The sequence below is a fragment of the Euprymna scolopes genome, chromosome 6 (assembly GCF_053919585.1).
Source record: "Euprymna scolopes isolate OS-2025 chromosome 6, ASM5391958v1, whole genome shotgun sequence".
Taxonomy (NCBI): domain Eukaryota; kingdom Metazoa; phylum Mollusca; class Cephalopoda; order Sepiida; family Sepiolidae; genus Euprymna; species Euprymna scolopes.
Genome location: NC_136487.1, coordinates 75,028,907 through 75,047,782, shown reverse-complemented (window position 1 = coordinate 75,047,782; position 18,876 = coordinate 75,028,907). Strand labels below are relative to the sequence as shown.

Genomic DNA, 18,876 nt, shown 5'->3' with positions numbered 1-18,876 from the left:
GGGTGGGGGAAACAGGAGAGGAAAGAAAGAGAAATGGGGAGCCAGCTGACCGGTTTCGACCCTCGCTTCTCAAAGCTGTATCGAGGGAATTTTTAAAACAAAGAATGAAAAAGCGATTAAAATTGTTTTATTCAATTTACGTGGAGAAAAAAAAAGTGGGGAAACGATTAAAATAAAACAGCGTTATGGTCGAATACCCTGGAGATTAATCACGTTCAAAACCAGGAGGCGTTCACTTTGCTTGCAAAGGGAAGGTTTTCTAAGTCGAACGTGAATAGTCTCCAAGATGTTAAGGTGATATAGTGAATATAATGAATATATATATATATTAAATGACAAAAAGTGATATTCCAAAATTCATGATGTTGACCATCTTATAATTTATTCCTTTGAATAAGTTGACTTATACAATTCTTCAACTATAAGTCAACAGATTTAAAGGAATAATATATAAGATGGTCAACATAAACTTTATTTCAACTATAAATAAAAAAGATCTAGGAAGAAAAAGGAGAGAGAAAGAAAAAAAATGATAAAGTTAGATATAAAATAAAGGGAAACAAAAGTCAAAACGACCCAGACAGGAAATGTTAAAGGTGCGAAAATATATATAGGGCAAAATAATATAGGTCAACTGAAATGTACAGGTTATCACTTAAAAAAAGTCATCAAGAGTTATTAAACGACACTAAAAGGAAAATAAAAAATAAAAAATGAGAATAAAAATAAATAAATATATAATAAATAAATAGAAAATAAAGAATAAATAAATAAATAAAAAATAAAATATAATAAAAAATAAAATATAAAATATAATATATAATATAAAATAAATAAAATAAGAAAAGAATAAAGATAAAAAATAAAAATTATTTAAGGGGAGAAGATGGCTGGTATCTGCAATTTCAGGAAAAAAAAAAGTAAATTCATATAGTAAAATTTAAGTAAATATACATACAAGATATGAAAGTGTGGGTATATATATATATATATATATATATATATATATATATATATATATATATAATTATTTACTATAATAATTAAATACCTACGGACACTAGTGTTTCATCCTTTTGGGAATCTTCAGTGCAGGGTGTCACGATTAACACCAGTCTATATATATATATATATATATATATATATATATATATATATATATATATATATATATTTCTTTGCAAGTGTAGCGTATATATATATATATATATATATATATATATATATATATATATATATATATATATATATTTCTCTGCAAGTGTAGCGTATATATATATATATATATATATATATATATATATATATATATATATATATTTCTTTGCAAGTGTAACGTAAAAGTATCCTCATTACCATTTTTTTTTTTTTTTGCTGGGGATGAGGTATCCACCTGAATGCTAGACATTCATCCACTATTTCGAATACTACAACCAAGAGATCTTTTTATGATCCTAACTGTCTTTTTAAATTCTATTGCTTTGATCTCTTTTGCACTTGGTTCATTAAGTATATTTGCCTGGTAGTTTTTTTTTTTGTTTTGTTTTCTTTTGTTTTCTTTTGTTGTTTTGTTTTCATGATTCTGATAGCTCCTATAATTGCTGGAACAAAGTGTGTTTGTGTGACTTGAAAGTGCCCGTGGACAGTGTGGCTTGAAATATTTCTAAATGCTTGCTTATTTTAATAATACTATTTCTTGTCTTGTTTTGCAGGTCACCTTAGCTACGTTTGGCACATACGTACTTTCTTCACCTGATAATCACCTGGATGCAGATAAAACCTTTGTTTCATTAACCTTGTTCAACATTCTCAGGGCCCCCATTAACATGCTGCCAATGATTGTTTCAATGCTTGTCCAGGTAGAAATCCTTAACTTTTATCATAACAGAGAATAATAATAAATGACGTCACACCAAATAATAGATGAATGCAAAAAAGGACTGTGACCTTGAGGAGGCTTCTAGTGAAGACCAATAGTTGCTACCAATGAGAAATCAATGGTAAACAACTATTATGATAATGCAAACTAATTTGCAAAAGATTGTTGAAAGAGTTGGGGAGTACTGAAAATCTGAGAAGATTTGTTGTCATTCAAACTCCAGGGAATACCACAGGTTGTTCTTTAAGATATTTTTTGATGATGGCCTGTGTGGAAATTCTTAGTGACTAATAATAATGATAATAATAATAATAATAATAATAATAATAATAATAATAATAATGGTTGAGTGCAAAGAGGACTGGGGCCTTGAGTAGGCTTATTGCCATCCAAATTCTAGTGGATACCAATGGTCGCTGCCAACAAGAAATCAATGGTAAGCGGCTATTGTTATTTTGCAAAAGTTATCGAAAAACGTGAAGAGTACTCAGACTCCAAATAATACAAGTTGTTCTCAAAGAGAAATCTTTGAGAATGGCTGTGTAACTACTCCGTGGGTAAATAATAATAATAACAACAAGTTTAATCGTAATCCTCAAGAATAGTCCATTTGTAATCCGAGCATGTATAAAGGAATTTATGCGTTTAATTTTAAAACAAAAATTAATCTTAAAATAAAATTTTTCCTAAATAAACATTTTCACATACCTAAAAATTTTAATCCAATATTTTATCTGTAATTTTGACGTTTGCTTATGAAAAATTACGTTTGAACTGAACGATAAAGCCACCATATTGTTTTAATTTTTTGGTTGGTTAGCTAAATTGCTTTTATCCAATGAGAATGTGGCGTGCGTTTTTCTCATCCAATCAGAATATGAGTAGGGTTTTCCTTTCAGCGACACCAATTCATTTTCGTTTTATTTAATCAAATGTGTATTAGCCATTTGGAATATTCCACTTTCCTTTTACGGGATCGTCAGCATGATAACGGTCGAAGCGACAAGCGTAGTAGTAGTAGTAGTAGTAGTAGTAGTAGTAGTAGTAGTAGTAAGAAGAAGAAGAAGTTTTAGGCACTTGTGCATTTCAACTAACTGGAAGTAATTTTTTTGTTTTAATTTACGGAAGAGTTCTAGCAGAGAAAGGAGGAGACAATAAAAAAAGATTTAATATTTTTCTTATTGATTTCTCTAAACATAGACGTAAATGCACTCCATTACATCTAAATAATTATATTTTTCTTAAAGAAGTTATATAAAAAAGTACATTCCGTCCATTTAATATTCTAAACTTAATGTTGTTCTATTTGTACATTTGTTTTTTTTAATATAGGATGTTACATTTTTTCGTAAATTAAAAAAAATATATTTTCACATACTGTTGCTCATATAATAATTTAGTACTTCTGCATTTTAGTGCCCGTTATTCCGTGAGTTTTACTCGGCAACACCCGGCGAATGATGGAAACCGCCGGATTATACCGAATGAACAAAAAGAAACGTGAGCGGGCGAGCAGACGGTAAAAAATGGAAGAAAAAAGAAAGGAAAGAAAAAAGGTTAAAACATCTTACAGTTAACCACAGCCATAATTTCATGGATCCGACGGCTAGGGCTACAACAAATCATATGGAGAGAATATGGAAGGAAGCGAAACAACGAAATAAAAGAGAGTGTGGAACCAACTGCAATCTGCTTTACAGTTACTTTAGTGAATTTATGTGGAGACAAAAATTTGGAAAGAATATTTTTCTCTCTATCATAAAGCATATAGCAGAAAGCTGCCCTGTTCAGGAACTTCCTCCTTCTACATTCTCTAACAACCTTTCTTTAATGAATACAATACCAGAATAACTTTCCATAAACAAAACAAAAAATATATTTGTTCACTAATTCAAAGAAACAAAACTTTCATTATCCCCCCCAAATAAATAAATAAATAGGACAGTAAAATTTGTAGGTTTGTCTCCCCCCCCACACACACACACTTTTTTATTTTCTTTTTTATTGCCTTCCGTTCGCTCGGTATAATCCGGCGGTTTCCGTTTTCCGCTGGGCGTTGCCGAGCGAGACTCACGGAAAAACGGGCACTAAAATGCAGAAGTACCAATAATTTTTTAAATTTTAAATTAATTCAATAAATGTTTTCTGTCTTGTTACTTTGTTACTTTATTGAACTTGTTTTGAATTACAAGAATTGCTTGGCTTGAAAAAAAAAATCGGTAAAATGTAAATTGTCTCCCTCTCCCTGCTAGAACACTTCCGAAAAATGAAAACAAAATTACATCCGGTAAGTTAAAATGCACTAGTGCTAAATTTTCCAGTCATGTTCGCATTTTTTTTTTTTTTCAAATGCAATCATTCTTTCGTTTTAGTTTTTATTATTATTATTATTATTATTATTATTATTATTATTATTATTATTATTATTATCATCATCATCTTTTTATTTATTTATTTATTTCAATAATTATTTGACCAACAGTTAATAAGAAAAAAATCATAATGATTCAATGTCTATCAAAGTTATTTTTAGTCGAGAAAGACACATGCACACATTCAAGTGGTCTTGTCTCATAATTTCGATACATGTTTAATTTTTTAGATTATCGTGTTCGCCGTTTTAAAGCTTATCGTGTCTTGTTCTTTATTGCAGCTTAAGATATCTATCAAACGAGCAGACAAATTTTTAAATTCATCTGACATTCCCCAAGATAATGTGATACGTACGCACGTCGGAGGTAAATGTTTTACATATTTTTTAAATTATTTTTTTTTTTTATTATTATTATTTTTACTAAAAGCAAATATATAACTTGAAGCGCTCTTTTTTTTTTCTTATTTATAGGTTCGGGCAAAAGTTGTGAAAAAAAAGATAGGGGGCATAGTTTTGAAAGCCGGTTTATCTTCTTTTTTTTTTTTTTTTTTTTTTTTTTTGAGATTTCTGACTACTTTTTGATTGTATTTGATAGATCAAAACCTAATGTTAATTTCCAAAAGCAAAAAATATTTGTAAACGTAAAAAAAAAAAAAGTTATAACGAAAAATGTTTCACGGAGACATTCGGAAACTGGCAAGTTCAGCTAAATTTTGAAGTTAAATAAATTCATTGTAAAAATCCTTTAAAAGATAAATATTAGTTTTCTGGGCCAATCTCAAAGATAATTAGTAAAGTAAAGTTCTACGATATTGCATTACTGATTTTTTTGAGATGAGGATTGGTTATTCGTATTATTTCGATTCTTCAGACTACTGTTCTCATCTTGAGTGTGATTTTCATAACGTTTCCGTCGATATAACCTCCGAATTCTTCAGGTGTATCTTCTAAGAGGCATGGAGTAGTGGAGTACTGTTTATTGGTTAATACGTCTGAACCGCTTAAAAAGAAGTCCAAAGAAGAAAGTATAAAAATAATTAGGTAAATTTTCAGATTAGGTCCACCTCAACAATTTTCTTTTAAATGGTGACTTTTAAAGGTTTTAGACTATGCTGAATACGAAAATCGCATTGAAAGTTTGCAGAAATAAGTAGTTATCGAGATATAAAAAGTTGTATTATAACGATGTACGATCCCGATACCATTTATAACGTTACCGATGTGCCAGGTGTCCTTTGATCGTACCTTGTCTCGTTACAAGTTGGCCTGTTGATCGTCCTTACCCACTGGGTTTTCAGGTAGGGGTGCTTTTCCTCTCGATCGAATCGTCTTTCTTTCCATGTGTAGGGAGTCTCCGGGTACATCAATCACTCCGCTGGTCCTTGCGGCTTGCTGAAAAATCAAGAGTCCTCACCACAAACAAACAGAACTCCGGGTTATAACAGTAACAAACTATTTATTGTTTTCATTACTTCATAACAACTACGGTCTAATTTGAGGTGACTGATTATAGCAGTGAAACGATGTAAGACCAGACCAGTAAAGTCACAGAGTTCCCATTAACACAGGCTAGTTCCCATCATAATATCAGGCCCTTAAGGGCTCCCCAAATCGGGAGCGCTGGACAAGCCCAGCCATTCAGCTTGCTGGCTACGACTCCTCTGCGTTTAGAAATCCTTTTTCTAAATCCAACCCCTTTCCCCCACCTCTCCTTAAGAGAGTGCCCACCTGCACTGAGGTTTTTACTTATTACCAATTAGGCGTGATTAGTCACCCCAGGTCAAGCAATGCCTGGCGGTGACCCCTACTCTTGACTCCCATTCTAAGCTGTCAGCCAAGAATCTCTAGATTTCTTCAAACCTATCAACAGGGGTTTTCAAGACAACCCTTTATGTTAACAGATATATAACAGCAATAAGATAAGAACAATTATCATTTGTTTTTTTCTCTTTCTGACAAAATCCCATAGACATTTCTGTTTAAACAACATCAAACCATCATCATCATCATCAGAATTCAGCCGTGCGAATTCCTCTGAATTCATGTCGACTAGCAAGGTCACTCGGCATCGCCCGGTTCCAATCGGGTCACATCTCACCCCCTTCCTGTTTTGTCCTTTACTTTGTAAATGACACCCGAGCCCCAATCAGGCATCAACACCCACCCCTCTTCTGCCATCTCTTCCTCTATTTGAAAAACAAGACCATCTCTTTTGATATGTAGATAATTCCAAATCTGTCTCCCTTTTTTTTAGGCAACACAACATCTGCTTTGCGTCTAACAAGCTTATAATGACACATCAGCGGCTGGTCCTATTTTCATAGCTAAGGTTTTGCATTTCTCTGCACGCCTTCACACAATCCCGTCCGGTCAAACACCCCCTCTCACTGCAATATGCACTTCGCTGCATAGTATTATGCATTGTATTCTTTGGCGGCCATTTTTACGCGCGTGCGCGCGCCATAAACAAATCTACTCATCTATGACTGACATTGCATGTGCATAAAAAAAGATGGCCGCCAAAAAATACAATGCATAATACAACTTTTTATATCTCGATAACTAATTATTTCTGCAAAATTTTAATGCAATTTTCGTAATCAGCATAGTCGAAAACCTCTAAAAGTTGTCATTTAAAAGAAAATTGTGGAGGGGATCCTAATCTAAACAAATATCAATAATTATAAATAATATTTATATGAAAAATGGATATGGGGTGTCTTTTTAAAAAAAAATTTTTTTTTATTACATTTTCACCCCAAACAAGGCACATTGCCACTTTGGGGGCTACTATCAGGGGCAGCTACTGGAGCACTATGTTGGGATTTGGGCAGCAAGATGTCGGTTCACGTTATACTTGAAGTTCTGCATGTCAGTACAGTTGGGGAAGCAGTGGGCTGGAATGGAATTCCAGAGTTTAGCAGTTCTGGGGAAGAAACTACTGGAGTAGAAAGATCTTTTATATCTGTGTGGTTGGATTTAGCTGCCTGTTGCATTTGTTAAGGGTGTCTACGTCGTGGGGGCACAAGTGTCTACAGTTCGTCAGAGCATTCACCATTAAAATACTTGTAGAACAGGCAAAGGGATGCAACATTACGTCAATGGGATAGAGACTGAAGCTTGGATGCCAATTCAGGGCCTATCAGATTTGCGACTATCTTTTGGACCTTGTCTAGGAGTGAGAGACTAGTAGCAGATGCACCAGCCTAAATGTGACAGCAATGCTCCATACATGGGCGAATAGTGGCCTTATAGAGGTACAGGATACTTTCGGGTGTTAATAGTTTTCTAGCACGGTAGAGAGAGCCTACTTTCTTCGCAGCGGCCCTGGCAATGCCTTCAATGTAATTGTTCCAACTCATGTTTCCTGTGAACGTGAGGCCAAGCAGTTTGAAAGATGTACTCTCAGATAAAGAGTCACTGGCCATTGCTATTGGTGGTAGAGAAGGTTTCTTGTAATTATTGAAGGAAACCAGTTTAGTCTTGGCAGCATTGAATGTGGCCATTCATTTTTGTCCCCATTCAACTACAGATTGGAGGTCATCCACTAGTGTTTTTGCCATTTCTTTATATATATGTTCATTTGTTTTCCTGTTGTGCCTGTTATAGAGTGTGGTGTCATCAGCATATATACCCATCTCAGAGGCAATTTTGTCGGGGAGGTCATTAATGAATAGACAAACGATTTGTACTTTCAACTAACAGCTTACGCAAGTAAACGCGCCAAGCGAAAAAGTAAAATAAAACATGAAGAAAAGCAACAAAAACTGGAGAGAAAAAAATCGTACTACAGTCAAGGTAAGTTACACATCTCCGTACACGGATAATTGTTTGTAGGGGATTATTCTTAACGCTTGTTTTCAGTATTTACTTTGTTTCTGAAAATGTAAAATACACAAATATCGCTAAAAAAAAAAAACAGCAACACGAATTTCTTGTAAAGGAAAAGAAATCAACACGTGAACATAGCGTGTATATAAAGCGGAAAAGGTAACAAATCTAAATACGAGAAAATAAGTAATGCAACTGGTGAATACTGTGTCGAAATATGTTGCACTCTCTCGCTTGTGTAGGCTAGAGTAGAAATTTCACGGGTGGTTGCATTCTGAATTCATCGTGTTGAAATGAAGATAACCAGTAGCAATACGAATCTCCTTGCATGTGGTAAGTCTATCCGTTGGTGCCACCATGAGGCTTACCGTTTACTACGTGTGCTTGTGTTTGAAAACGTACGAATAAAATCTTCGCCTATGTGTAGATTGAGCTGGGGTTTTTTTTTTGTTTTTTTTTAGGGGGCTACTATCAGGGACATAAGCATCAGGGGTATTGTGTATGGAGTTGGGCAACAAGATATCGGTTCACGTTACACTTGAACTTCTGCATGTCAGTACAGTTGGGGAAGCAGGGACCCAGAAAGGAATTCCAAAGTCTAGTGGTTCTGGGGAAGAAACAACTGGAGTAGAAGGCTCTCTTAGATCTAGGGATCTCTACCGTGAAGGGGTGGGATTTAGCTGCTTGTCGGGGTATTTACGTCACGGGGGCACAAGTGCTTGCAGTTCGTCAGCGCATTCACAATTAAAGTACTTTTAGAACAGGCAGAGGGATGCAACATTTCGTCGATGGGACAGAGGCTGAAGTTTAGAAGACAGTTCAGGACCTTTCAGATTGGCGACTCTCTTTTGAACCCTGTCTAGGAGCGAGAGACTAGTGGCAGATGCACCAGCCCAAATATGACAACAATACTCCATACATGGGCGAATGGTGGCCTTATAGAGGTATAGGATACTTTTAGGCGTTAATAGATTTCTAGCACGGTAGAGAGAACACACCTTCTTCGCAGCAGTCCTGGCAATGTTCTCAATGTAATTGTTCCAACTCATGTTTCCTGTGAACGTTAGGCCGAGAAGTTTAAAAGATGTACTTTCAGATAAAGCGTCATTGGCCATTGCTATTGGTGGTAGGGAAGGTTTCTTGTAATTATTGAAGGAAACAAGTTTATTAGTCTTGGCAGCATTGAATGTGACCATCCATTTTTGTCTCCATTCCACTACGGATCGGAGGTCATCCTCTAATGTTTCTGCCATTTCTTTAGATATGTGTTCATTTGTTTTCCTGTTGTGTCTGTTATAGAGCGTGGTTTCGTCAGCATACATACCCATAACAAAAGTCCAAGGATAGACCCCTGAGGCACTCCTGTATTTATATCATATTGTTTAGATGTACGACCGTCAAGGACAACCTGGATTTTTCTCTTATCTAAGAAGGATCTAATTATGCTATGTATTCTTCCAGTGATGCCGTATGATCTGATTTTCTTGAGAAGACCCTCATGACATACCCTGTCAAAAGCCTTAGATATATCTAGAGCTGCAACTCTACTCTCCCTCACTTTGTCCAGTGAATCGTATATACGTTCTGAGATTACAGTTAGGATGTCTGCTGTGGAACGGGCTTGCCTAAATCCATATTGTTGGTCAGTCAGAAGTTTAGCATCTTTGGTTAATTATGGTCTCAAATATTTTGGCGAAAAGTGGGAGGAAGCTAATGGGGCGATAATTTACTGGGTCAGTTCTTTCGCCAGAATTCTTGAAAACTGGTACTACAGAAGCAGTTTTCCAGCAGGCAGGAAACCAAGATTCATTAAGGCATTTGTTGTAAAGTTTGGAGAGAACTGGAGTTACTTCGGTGGCGCAATTTTATTAATAGCATAGCCGGGATGAGATCAGGTCGACATGCTTTTGCAGTGTCAAGCTTTCTTATGATAGCATGCACCTGAGAAGGGGTGATTTTCAGATCGTCTAGTGTGGCATCTGTCTGCAAAGGAAAGTCAGGGAGGGGGTGTTTAGCAGAGTCCAGTGTGGAGTTGGAGGCAAACCGTCTGGCAAGCATGTTAGCCTTCTCAGTTACAGAGCAAACAACCTCATGATTGTTGGATAGTGGGGGGATTGTTGATTGCCCATTATTTACTATACTGTTGTAGATTTTCCAGAAGTCGCGGGTTCCTAATTTCTGTGCTTCAATGCGTTTTTTGGTGGTTTCAGTAAATTCTCTCTTAGCTGTCGCTAATTCTTTCTTACAGTTATTTCTGGCTTCTATGTACTTCTGCCTGTTTGATCTGGACTTATGTCGGTTAAATTTGTGGTATGCATACTGCCTTTGTGCTATGGCAGCTGCACAAGTAGAAGTGAACCATTGGGGAGAGTGGGGCTTGCTATAGAATTTGCGCGTGGGAATATGTGCTTCAATTGCTGCTTTGAACCATTCAGTGGTCTCATTTGCGCAATGTTCAGCAGGAAGTGAAAAAATATTTTGCCATGGAGCGTCCCTGATGAGATCCCTGATGGCTTCCCAGTCAGCCTTTTTATAATATCTCGTTGTTTTGAGCAGTGGTTCTTCAGTTTTGTCTCCAGAGTTTAGGGCGATTTCAACCATTACCACTGCATGATCGGCGTACCCAAGAGGGCTGTGGGCATTTGTTACAAAGTCATCACGAACTGTGGTCAGAAACAGATCTAGAAGTGATGCATGTTGTTCTTGCTGGTCTGGGAAACGGGTTGGAAATGTAACCATCTGTGATAGGAAATGAGATATAGAGAAGTTATGTGCTGTGGTACCAGCTGCGTCTGTGTAAGTAGAAAATCCAAGCCAGTTGCTGTGGTGGACATTAAAGTCACCAAATACATGCACTTGTGCGCTAGTGTCGAGGGAAAGTGCTGTATCTATGCTGTCAGAAACTTTGTTTATTAGGGTACAGTCTTGAGTCGAGAGAGAGCGGTAGAGAAAATAAAAGTAGCTAATGTTAAATCTAAAGCACATAAAGGTTTGATCGTCCGATTCTAGTTTAGTTTCTCTAGTCAAGGGGAGGGTGTTTCGAATATAGACTCCAAGCCCATGCATATGTCTGTCAGAGTCCTTATGGCAGAGTGGGAGGTATCCAGGCATGTTAAAGTAGTTAGAGGGGATGGAGGAATGTAAGTTAGTCTCACTTAGTGCTAAGATATCCGGGGTGTTTTTAGGAGAAATGCTTCAACATAATTTGAATTAGTTCAAAAATGGATGTTCGTAAATGCAAGCCTCAAGGGAGGAGGCAATTTGGTTTTGCTCGAGTTTTGGCCTGGTTTTAGTGTAATTTTTTAATGTCCTGTCACTTTTATTTTTAAGAGTTTCAGTTTAGGTAAGGGGTGCTGAACAAGTGGTTATGCAGAATACCAGACATGCAACACAGGCAGACCATCAGCTGTCCCTCCATCTACTAAGATTGTGGCCTCAGGATAGCCCACCAGGGATGAATGTAGGGTCCCTTTCGATGCGCGACATGGCACTACAAACATCTCGATAGTATACAACTGTTGATGGAGTAGCCGCTCTAAGCGCTACCAAAGAGTTAGGGTTCCTGTACTACCAGTCGGGAACAGCAGCCAGGAACTGTCTATCCAGTACCCTCAACCCATCAGACGATGGTCAACCCAATCTGCTTGCACTGGCATTATGGCATTCAAGCATTCCCAAGTGGCCCGTTTAAGGGATGGGATGTGTTGGGAGTGGGGAAAAACGGCGTTCATTGCCCTAGTCAGGAAACAAGATCGATCACCGAGTGTTTCTGTTGACTCCCAGTTGTTCGACCTCTATGCCTGGCTAATAGACAAAGAAGGAATATAGAAGCCGGGCGATAGACAGTGCCTATCTACTCCTTAAGCAGTTTAGGTTTGCAAACCGGTAATTTGTTTGAGTCACCAGTTCTAGGAAGGTTGTCATCCAAGACTGGAGAGGCCTTCCTCCCCTTAGGTTTAGCTTCAGAGTTTTCCTTCTCCTAGACGGATGACCTGGGAAGATCTATATGTCCAACAGTACCAAGAGGGTTTGCCCTGCGCCTGGGTCCTAATCCAGGTATTTCTGCAACCCCACGTGGGTGGTTAGTGTTGCTACTGGGTTAGTTCATAAAGGTTATATATCTACTAAGAAATTATACTTCTCAAAGTGATTACGGGACATTGCTATTTCATTGTTTGTTACTGGAGGAGGGGGTGAGTAAGAGTTCATGCAGTGGAAGCAGCTATATTTGCAAACAGGTCTGTTGGAAGGAGTTAATATGGCTTAATGTTTTTTTTTCTTTAAAATTTATAATTGAGAAAAAAAGAGATAAATAAATAAGTAAGTAAAAAATAAAATAAAATTTTCTTCCTTTTATTTTTATGTTGGCTTAGGAATAGGATAATGCGTTACAGAATGGCTTGATATTATGAATTAACTAAAAATTGCTGTACAAGCTCTGGATATTTTAGATGGCAGAAAGGTTAATATGTATATTCAATAGATACAAGTAACGTCATTTTTGATAAGAAGTACAATACAGTACAGGTATAAGTGGAAGTAAATTATACGCTATGGCGTCTACATGATGTATAAAACAGTAAATAGATATATGGGCAGATTTCCAGTAGATGCGAATATATGGAAGGTGTGGCTATTAAGTATGTTTCCATTTCTAATTAGGATATCTTCAGCTTTCGTTTAAAAATCATGAAGTTGTATTTTACGTTACAGTGTATCGGTTCAGATTTTGTATTTAATATTGCAAAGCTAAGGAAGAGACAACTATTGCTATGTAATATAGATAGCTGTAAATCTAAGTACATACTGTAGTTAGTAAGTATCTACCTGGTTAAGAACAAACTAGTGCATGCCTTAGGGGTAGAAATGATTGAATGTTTAGTGATCGTGACTTCCAATCGGTCAGAATGCGAAGATTAAGGGCTGAAAGCTGAGGACCCCCATCCAAGTCGTGTGTAATGTATGCGTGTTAGTGGCAGTTTTGAGAGTCGGGCAGATTGTTAGTTTTCAGGAGAGGATTAAACTTACAGAATACAGTAGAATTATTAGAATTTCGAGTGTCAAGTAAAGTTTAGTTAGAGAAGAATAAAATAAAATTAAATTAAATAAAAAATTTTTTTTAATTTTTATTTGAGCATGAATTATGTTCTAAGCTATATAATACTTTTATAGTATTATGAAAGCGAATGAAAGGAAGACAATATGTCGATATGGAAAAACATGGTTTATTTTGATGCTAGTTATATGCGAAGTCGGCCATGTTGGTAAAAGCTTAGTTGTTGGTTTTTGGACGATCTGTTATTCCTGAAAGTGGGCCTTTGCAACCGTAACATGTGTAGTGGGGTGACAGGTTCGGGTTAAAGTGTTATGCCAATAAACGAGTCAAAATAAGATTGGTAATCGAAACTATAATCGTTATGTGCTATATATAAAATAGTAATATGAGGAAAAGCAAATACTAAACCGGTTACATAAAGAAAAAGTAGCCCTGAAAAATCAAATGAAACGGTAATTTGGGGTTACGAAAGTGGAGCAATTTGCATGGGAGTTAAAATCTTGGCTACTCTTTAACTTGTTAACTTATAATCCTATACTGTCGAATGGGCTAGAGGAAAAATGTGCTTATTTTATTATATATATATATATATATATATATATATATATATATATATATATATATATATATATATATACACATATCTCTGCATTGTATTGCCTTCTATTACTTAACTTTATATACACACTAAATAATACCTCACGCAAACTATATTGACCTATATTGTTATAATGTTTTCTCATTTTAAACAGATAGTGCAATAAAAGTGACAAATGGAAATTTTACTTGGGATCCAGAAGATCCGAGCAACTTTTCTCTTAAGAAGTAAGTATTACATGCTTTCATTAGTGCTTTCTGTATTTGATTGTGTGTATGTGTATATATATGTGTGTATATATTTGTGTATATATATATGTATATATGTGTGTGTATGTGAGTATGTATATGTGTGTATACATATGTGTGTATATATATACATATATATATACACACATATATATATGTATATATATATTTAAATTTATATATACACATATGTATGTATATATATGCACATATATGTGTGTGTGTAAATATATATGTATATTTGATTGTTTGTATATGCATATATATGTGTGTGTATATATATGTGTATATATATTTATATGTGTATATATATGTGTGTGTGTATATGTGTATATATATGTGTGTGTGTGCATATGTGTATATATATTTATGTGTATATATGTGTGTATATATATTTATATATTTATACATATATGTGTATATATATATACGTGTATATATGTATATATAAGCACATATATGTGTGTGTGTGTGTAAATATATATGTGTGTGTATGTGTGAGTATGTATGAAGTGGATAAAGACACCTTTATCGCAATCCTTAAATGTGTATGCAAGAAGCACTGCGAAGTAAATGGAGAATAGTGTTGGATCCGGAATATTCCCCTTGCTTCACGCCGTTGTCAATAGCAAACTCCCTAGATAATTGTCTGTTTAATGCAATACGAGCCTTCATGTTTCTGTGGAGTTCTTGAAACAACCTGACAAAGGTATGAGGACATCCAATCTTCCCAAGAATTACCCAAAAGGTCTGCCTGTTTACAGTATCGAACGCGTTTGTGAGATCCATGAATACTTGATAAATTGGCATCTGTTTTTCAAAACATTTTAATCTCGGGGAAAGCTTAGTGTTTGAGCGTCGAAGCAATGGTTATGAGAAACCGGTTGCGCTGGGTAGATCATGATGTTTGAATGGTCGATGTGAGGCTATCTAAGCAGTTGTTTTACAGCGAGCGTAAGACTGGGAAACGTCCATAACATCGACCAAAGAAGCACTTCAAGGATTGCATAAAAGACGATCTTAAAGCTTTCAAGATTCCTGTTCAGAACTGGGAAACCTTGGCAAAATGCCGGCTCGAATGGAGGAGGATAGTTAGAGTGAGATATGAAAGTTTTGCGAAGGAAAAAATCGATCATGCTGAACTCAAGTGAAACCCTTGTGAAAGGCAATGTGTCGGTTTTGCCCATCGGATTGAACAGTTGGAAATGTGAGGCTTGTAATCGTGTGCTTCTTTCAAAAGCTTAAACACAAAAAAACACATACCATGAGCAGAGGGAACAAAAACGGAGGAAGAAGTGAAACAAGGTTCAACACACAACTTTGTCTGTCATATGTGTGGCAGACAGTGCAAGTCAAATGACAATCATCTTCGGGCCCACGGACGTGGTTTGGGTGTCGCTGACGATTAACCAGAAAACTATGATGAGGTTGGTGGGAAACATTGGGATGGTTAATGTTTGTAACGATGAAGTAATTGCTATTTATATATATCTTCTATCTATATCTATCTATATCTATATCTATATCTATCTATATATCTATAAAAACAGAGATGTGTGTGCCACAGACGATTTCTGATTGGTTAATCCAATAATCACATCTCCTAAAAAACTATGGTTGGTAGGCTCTTAACTTTACCATAAAATATTATGGCTTTATTTATTGTCCATCTTGGAAGGGTTTAATTTTGTTCTAACTTGTTATTTACAAATTAAAAAAATACGAATCTTACACAATCTTACAATCCAACCTACGACATCCACGGCCGCCATTCTGGTGCTACCGCAGACACGTACACAACACGAAAACAATGTTTTGAAAATCTAGCAAAAATTAATTTTCCTGAAATTTTTCAATATTTAAAAATAAATTATGCCGGCTGATAAAATTTTTAAACTTTTTGTAAAGCTAGAAAGATAAAATTTAAAAATACTTATTTTTATGTAAAACGCGCGTTCCCTCGTGGTCTTTTCATTTCGGGTTTGTATTACTGTACACATAGATTCGAAAAAGTTGTCAAAAAACAAATATATAACAAATAAATGTTATCAAAGGCAAGATAAGTTACTTTTACACCAAACTGGATATATTTTTCGTTTTTTTATTCAATGTAACACATTTATTCAGCTCGAAAAACGGGTTTGTATTACTGTACACATAGATTCGAAGAAGTTGATAAGATACGAAACAATACAGCACGAAAACACGCGCGCGCACACACGCACACTCACTCACGTCCACTACCGTCCTTGGCTACGTCACGTTGTTATGGCAACACGATAAATATACAGTAAATTTGATTTTCTTCATTTCTACGCAAATATTACGCAAATATAAATCATATAGAATATCTGTATGAATATAATTACACGTAATAGTTAAATAAAGATGATCATCGTATAAGAGAACCGAAAAAAAAATTAATAGGGAATTTTTATAAAGTTGTATTTTCTTTTTAAATAAATAGAAAAAAGGGGTGTTGATAAGACTATCGATACTTATACAGTTTAGTGACGACATTAAAAAATGAAAATATTGAAAAAAAAATTTATTGTACGTAACTGTTATAGACTGAAGTTCTCCGAAAAAAAATTTCACTTCATTTGATCAAGTAGTTTTGTTCTTACAGCGAAAAACAATTATTTATCACGACGACGTCAACGTGGCCATTTTGGAAATGTACCTAGCAGAATACCTCCATTTTAGGCCGAATTTCGCAATCTAGCCTTTTTTTCTCGCTGTATTGAGATGCGCACAACACATCTGCAATTTTTTTACGTTTTTTTTCTGTTTTTTTTTTTAAATCTGCAATTTTTTTGCGTTTTTTTTTTTAAATAAGAATACTATTGAATATGCAAAGAAATTGAAGAATGCAAAGAATTGAAGAATTTTTATACGAGATTATTTTCGAAACATGCTCAGTTGGACACGCATGGATAACTTCGAAACTTCGTTTATTTACTTCTGTTACAACTTAAGCAAAAAAAAAAAAACACCCCAAAAATGGCATCTGTCTTCGCAAAAAAAAAAAAAAAATTCTCATTCTGGTGGGGGAAAAAAGGGCTAGATTGGCCTAAAATGGAGGTATTCTGCTATGTACGGCAGTTACCTGCCCTTGGGGAATTCCTGGGTCTGCAATAACATTTCCAAAATGGCCACGTTGACGTAGCCGTGATAAATCATTGTTTTTCGCTGTAAAAAAAAAAACTACTTGATCAAATGAAGTGAAATTTTTTTCGGAGAACTTCAGTCTATAACAGTTACGTACAATAAAAATTTTTTTTCAATATTTCCATTTTTTAATGTCGTCACTAAACTGTATAAGTACCAGACTATCATTACACACAAAAATATATAGATTTATTTTTGAGTAAAGTTCCCCCGGGTTTTCCTTTCACTTCAGTAAATAATGGTCTTTTGTTATATATATGGCGTACTATTATCCTTATATATATGATGTTTATGTTTATATATATGTATAAGTGATAGTGTCTGTGTGTATCTGTGTGTCTGTGTGCATTTCCCTACGCTAAAACTCTGTCAATTTTAAGCCTACAGATTCGAAATTTGATATACAGGGTACTGAGATTTGAGAAAATCGATGTGATAGGTTTTCGACAGAAATTTGGCGATTAAGTGGTCAATATTCAACAATTAAACCTTTGAGAACTCTACCAAACTTCTCCTACAATTTAAGGTCTGAACACGTGATATTTTATATATAGATTCCTTGGACATGGATCTAACTTATTAACTTTACTTGATCCCTAAACAATAAATGTTAAGAGGTCATAATAGGGGTCAAAGTTTAAAAAAATTGACCGTTTTTTTTTCCTCATCATACACTTCAAAACACCTGGGCAACGCCGGGCACCGATTGCTAGTATATATATATATATATATATATATATATATATATATATATATATATATATATATATATATACACACATACACATATATATGTGTACGTGTGTATATATGTGTGTGTATTGATATGTATATGTGTGTGAATATATATGTATATGTGTGTATGCATATATGTGCATGTAGGTGTGTATATATGTGTGTATGTATATGTGTGTATATATGTATATATATACATATATGTATATATATGTGTATATATGTATATATATGTGTGTGTGTATATATGTATATATATGCATATATGTATATATATGCATATATGTATATATATGTATATATATGTGTATATATGTATATATATGTGTGTATATATATGTATATATTTGTGTGTATATGTATATATGTGTGTATATATATGTGCATATGTTTTTATGCATATATGTGCGTATATATGTATATATATGTATATGTGCGTATATATGTGTATATATAAATTTATATATATGTGTATATATATCTATATATGTATGTATATATGTGTATATATATGTATATATGTGTATATATATCTATATATGTATGTATATATGTGTATATACATATGCATGTATATATGTGTATATATATCTATATATGTATGTATATATGTGTATATACATATGCATGTATATATGTGTATATATATCTATATATGTATGTATATATGTGTATATACATATGCATGTATATATGTGTATATATATCTATATATGTGTATATATATATCTATATACGTATGTATATATGTGTATGTATATATATATGTATATGTGTATATATATGTATATATGTATATATATATATATCTATATATGTATATATATCTATATATGTATGTATATATGTGTGTATATATATATCTATATGTGTATGTATATATGTGTATATATATGTATATATGTGTATATATATCTATATATGTATGTATATATTTGTATATATATCTATATATGTATATATATGTGTCAGGTCATGTCATGT

General features: G+C 34.4%; 1 protein-coding gene across 2 annotated transcripts in view; it reads left to right on the top strand.

Moving 5' to 3' along the window:
- The window catches only part of LOC145277708 (multidrug resistance-associated protein 1-like), a 320,419-nt gene that overhangs the window by 162,787 nt on the left and 138,756 nt on the right, over positions 1 to 18,876 (top strand). For both annotated transcript variants that reach the window (XM_080129406.1, XM_080129407.1), the window contains exons 13-15: positions 1,713 to 1,859; positions 4,533 to 4,617; positions 13,893 to 13,965. In XM_080129406.1, the coding sequence (XP_079985532.1) occupies positions 1,713 to 1,859; positions 4,533 to 4,617; positions 13,893 to 13,965 (305 nt within the window). The remainder of the gene's footprint in view (positions 1 to 1,712; positions 1,860 to 4,532; positions 4,618 to 13,892; positions 13,966 to 18,876) is intronic.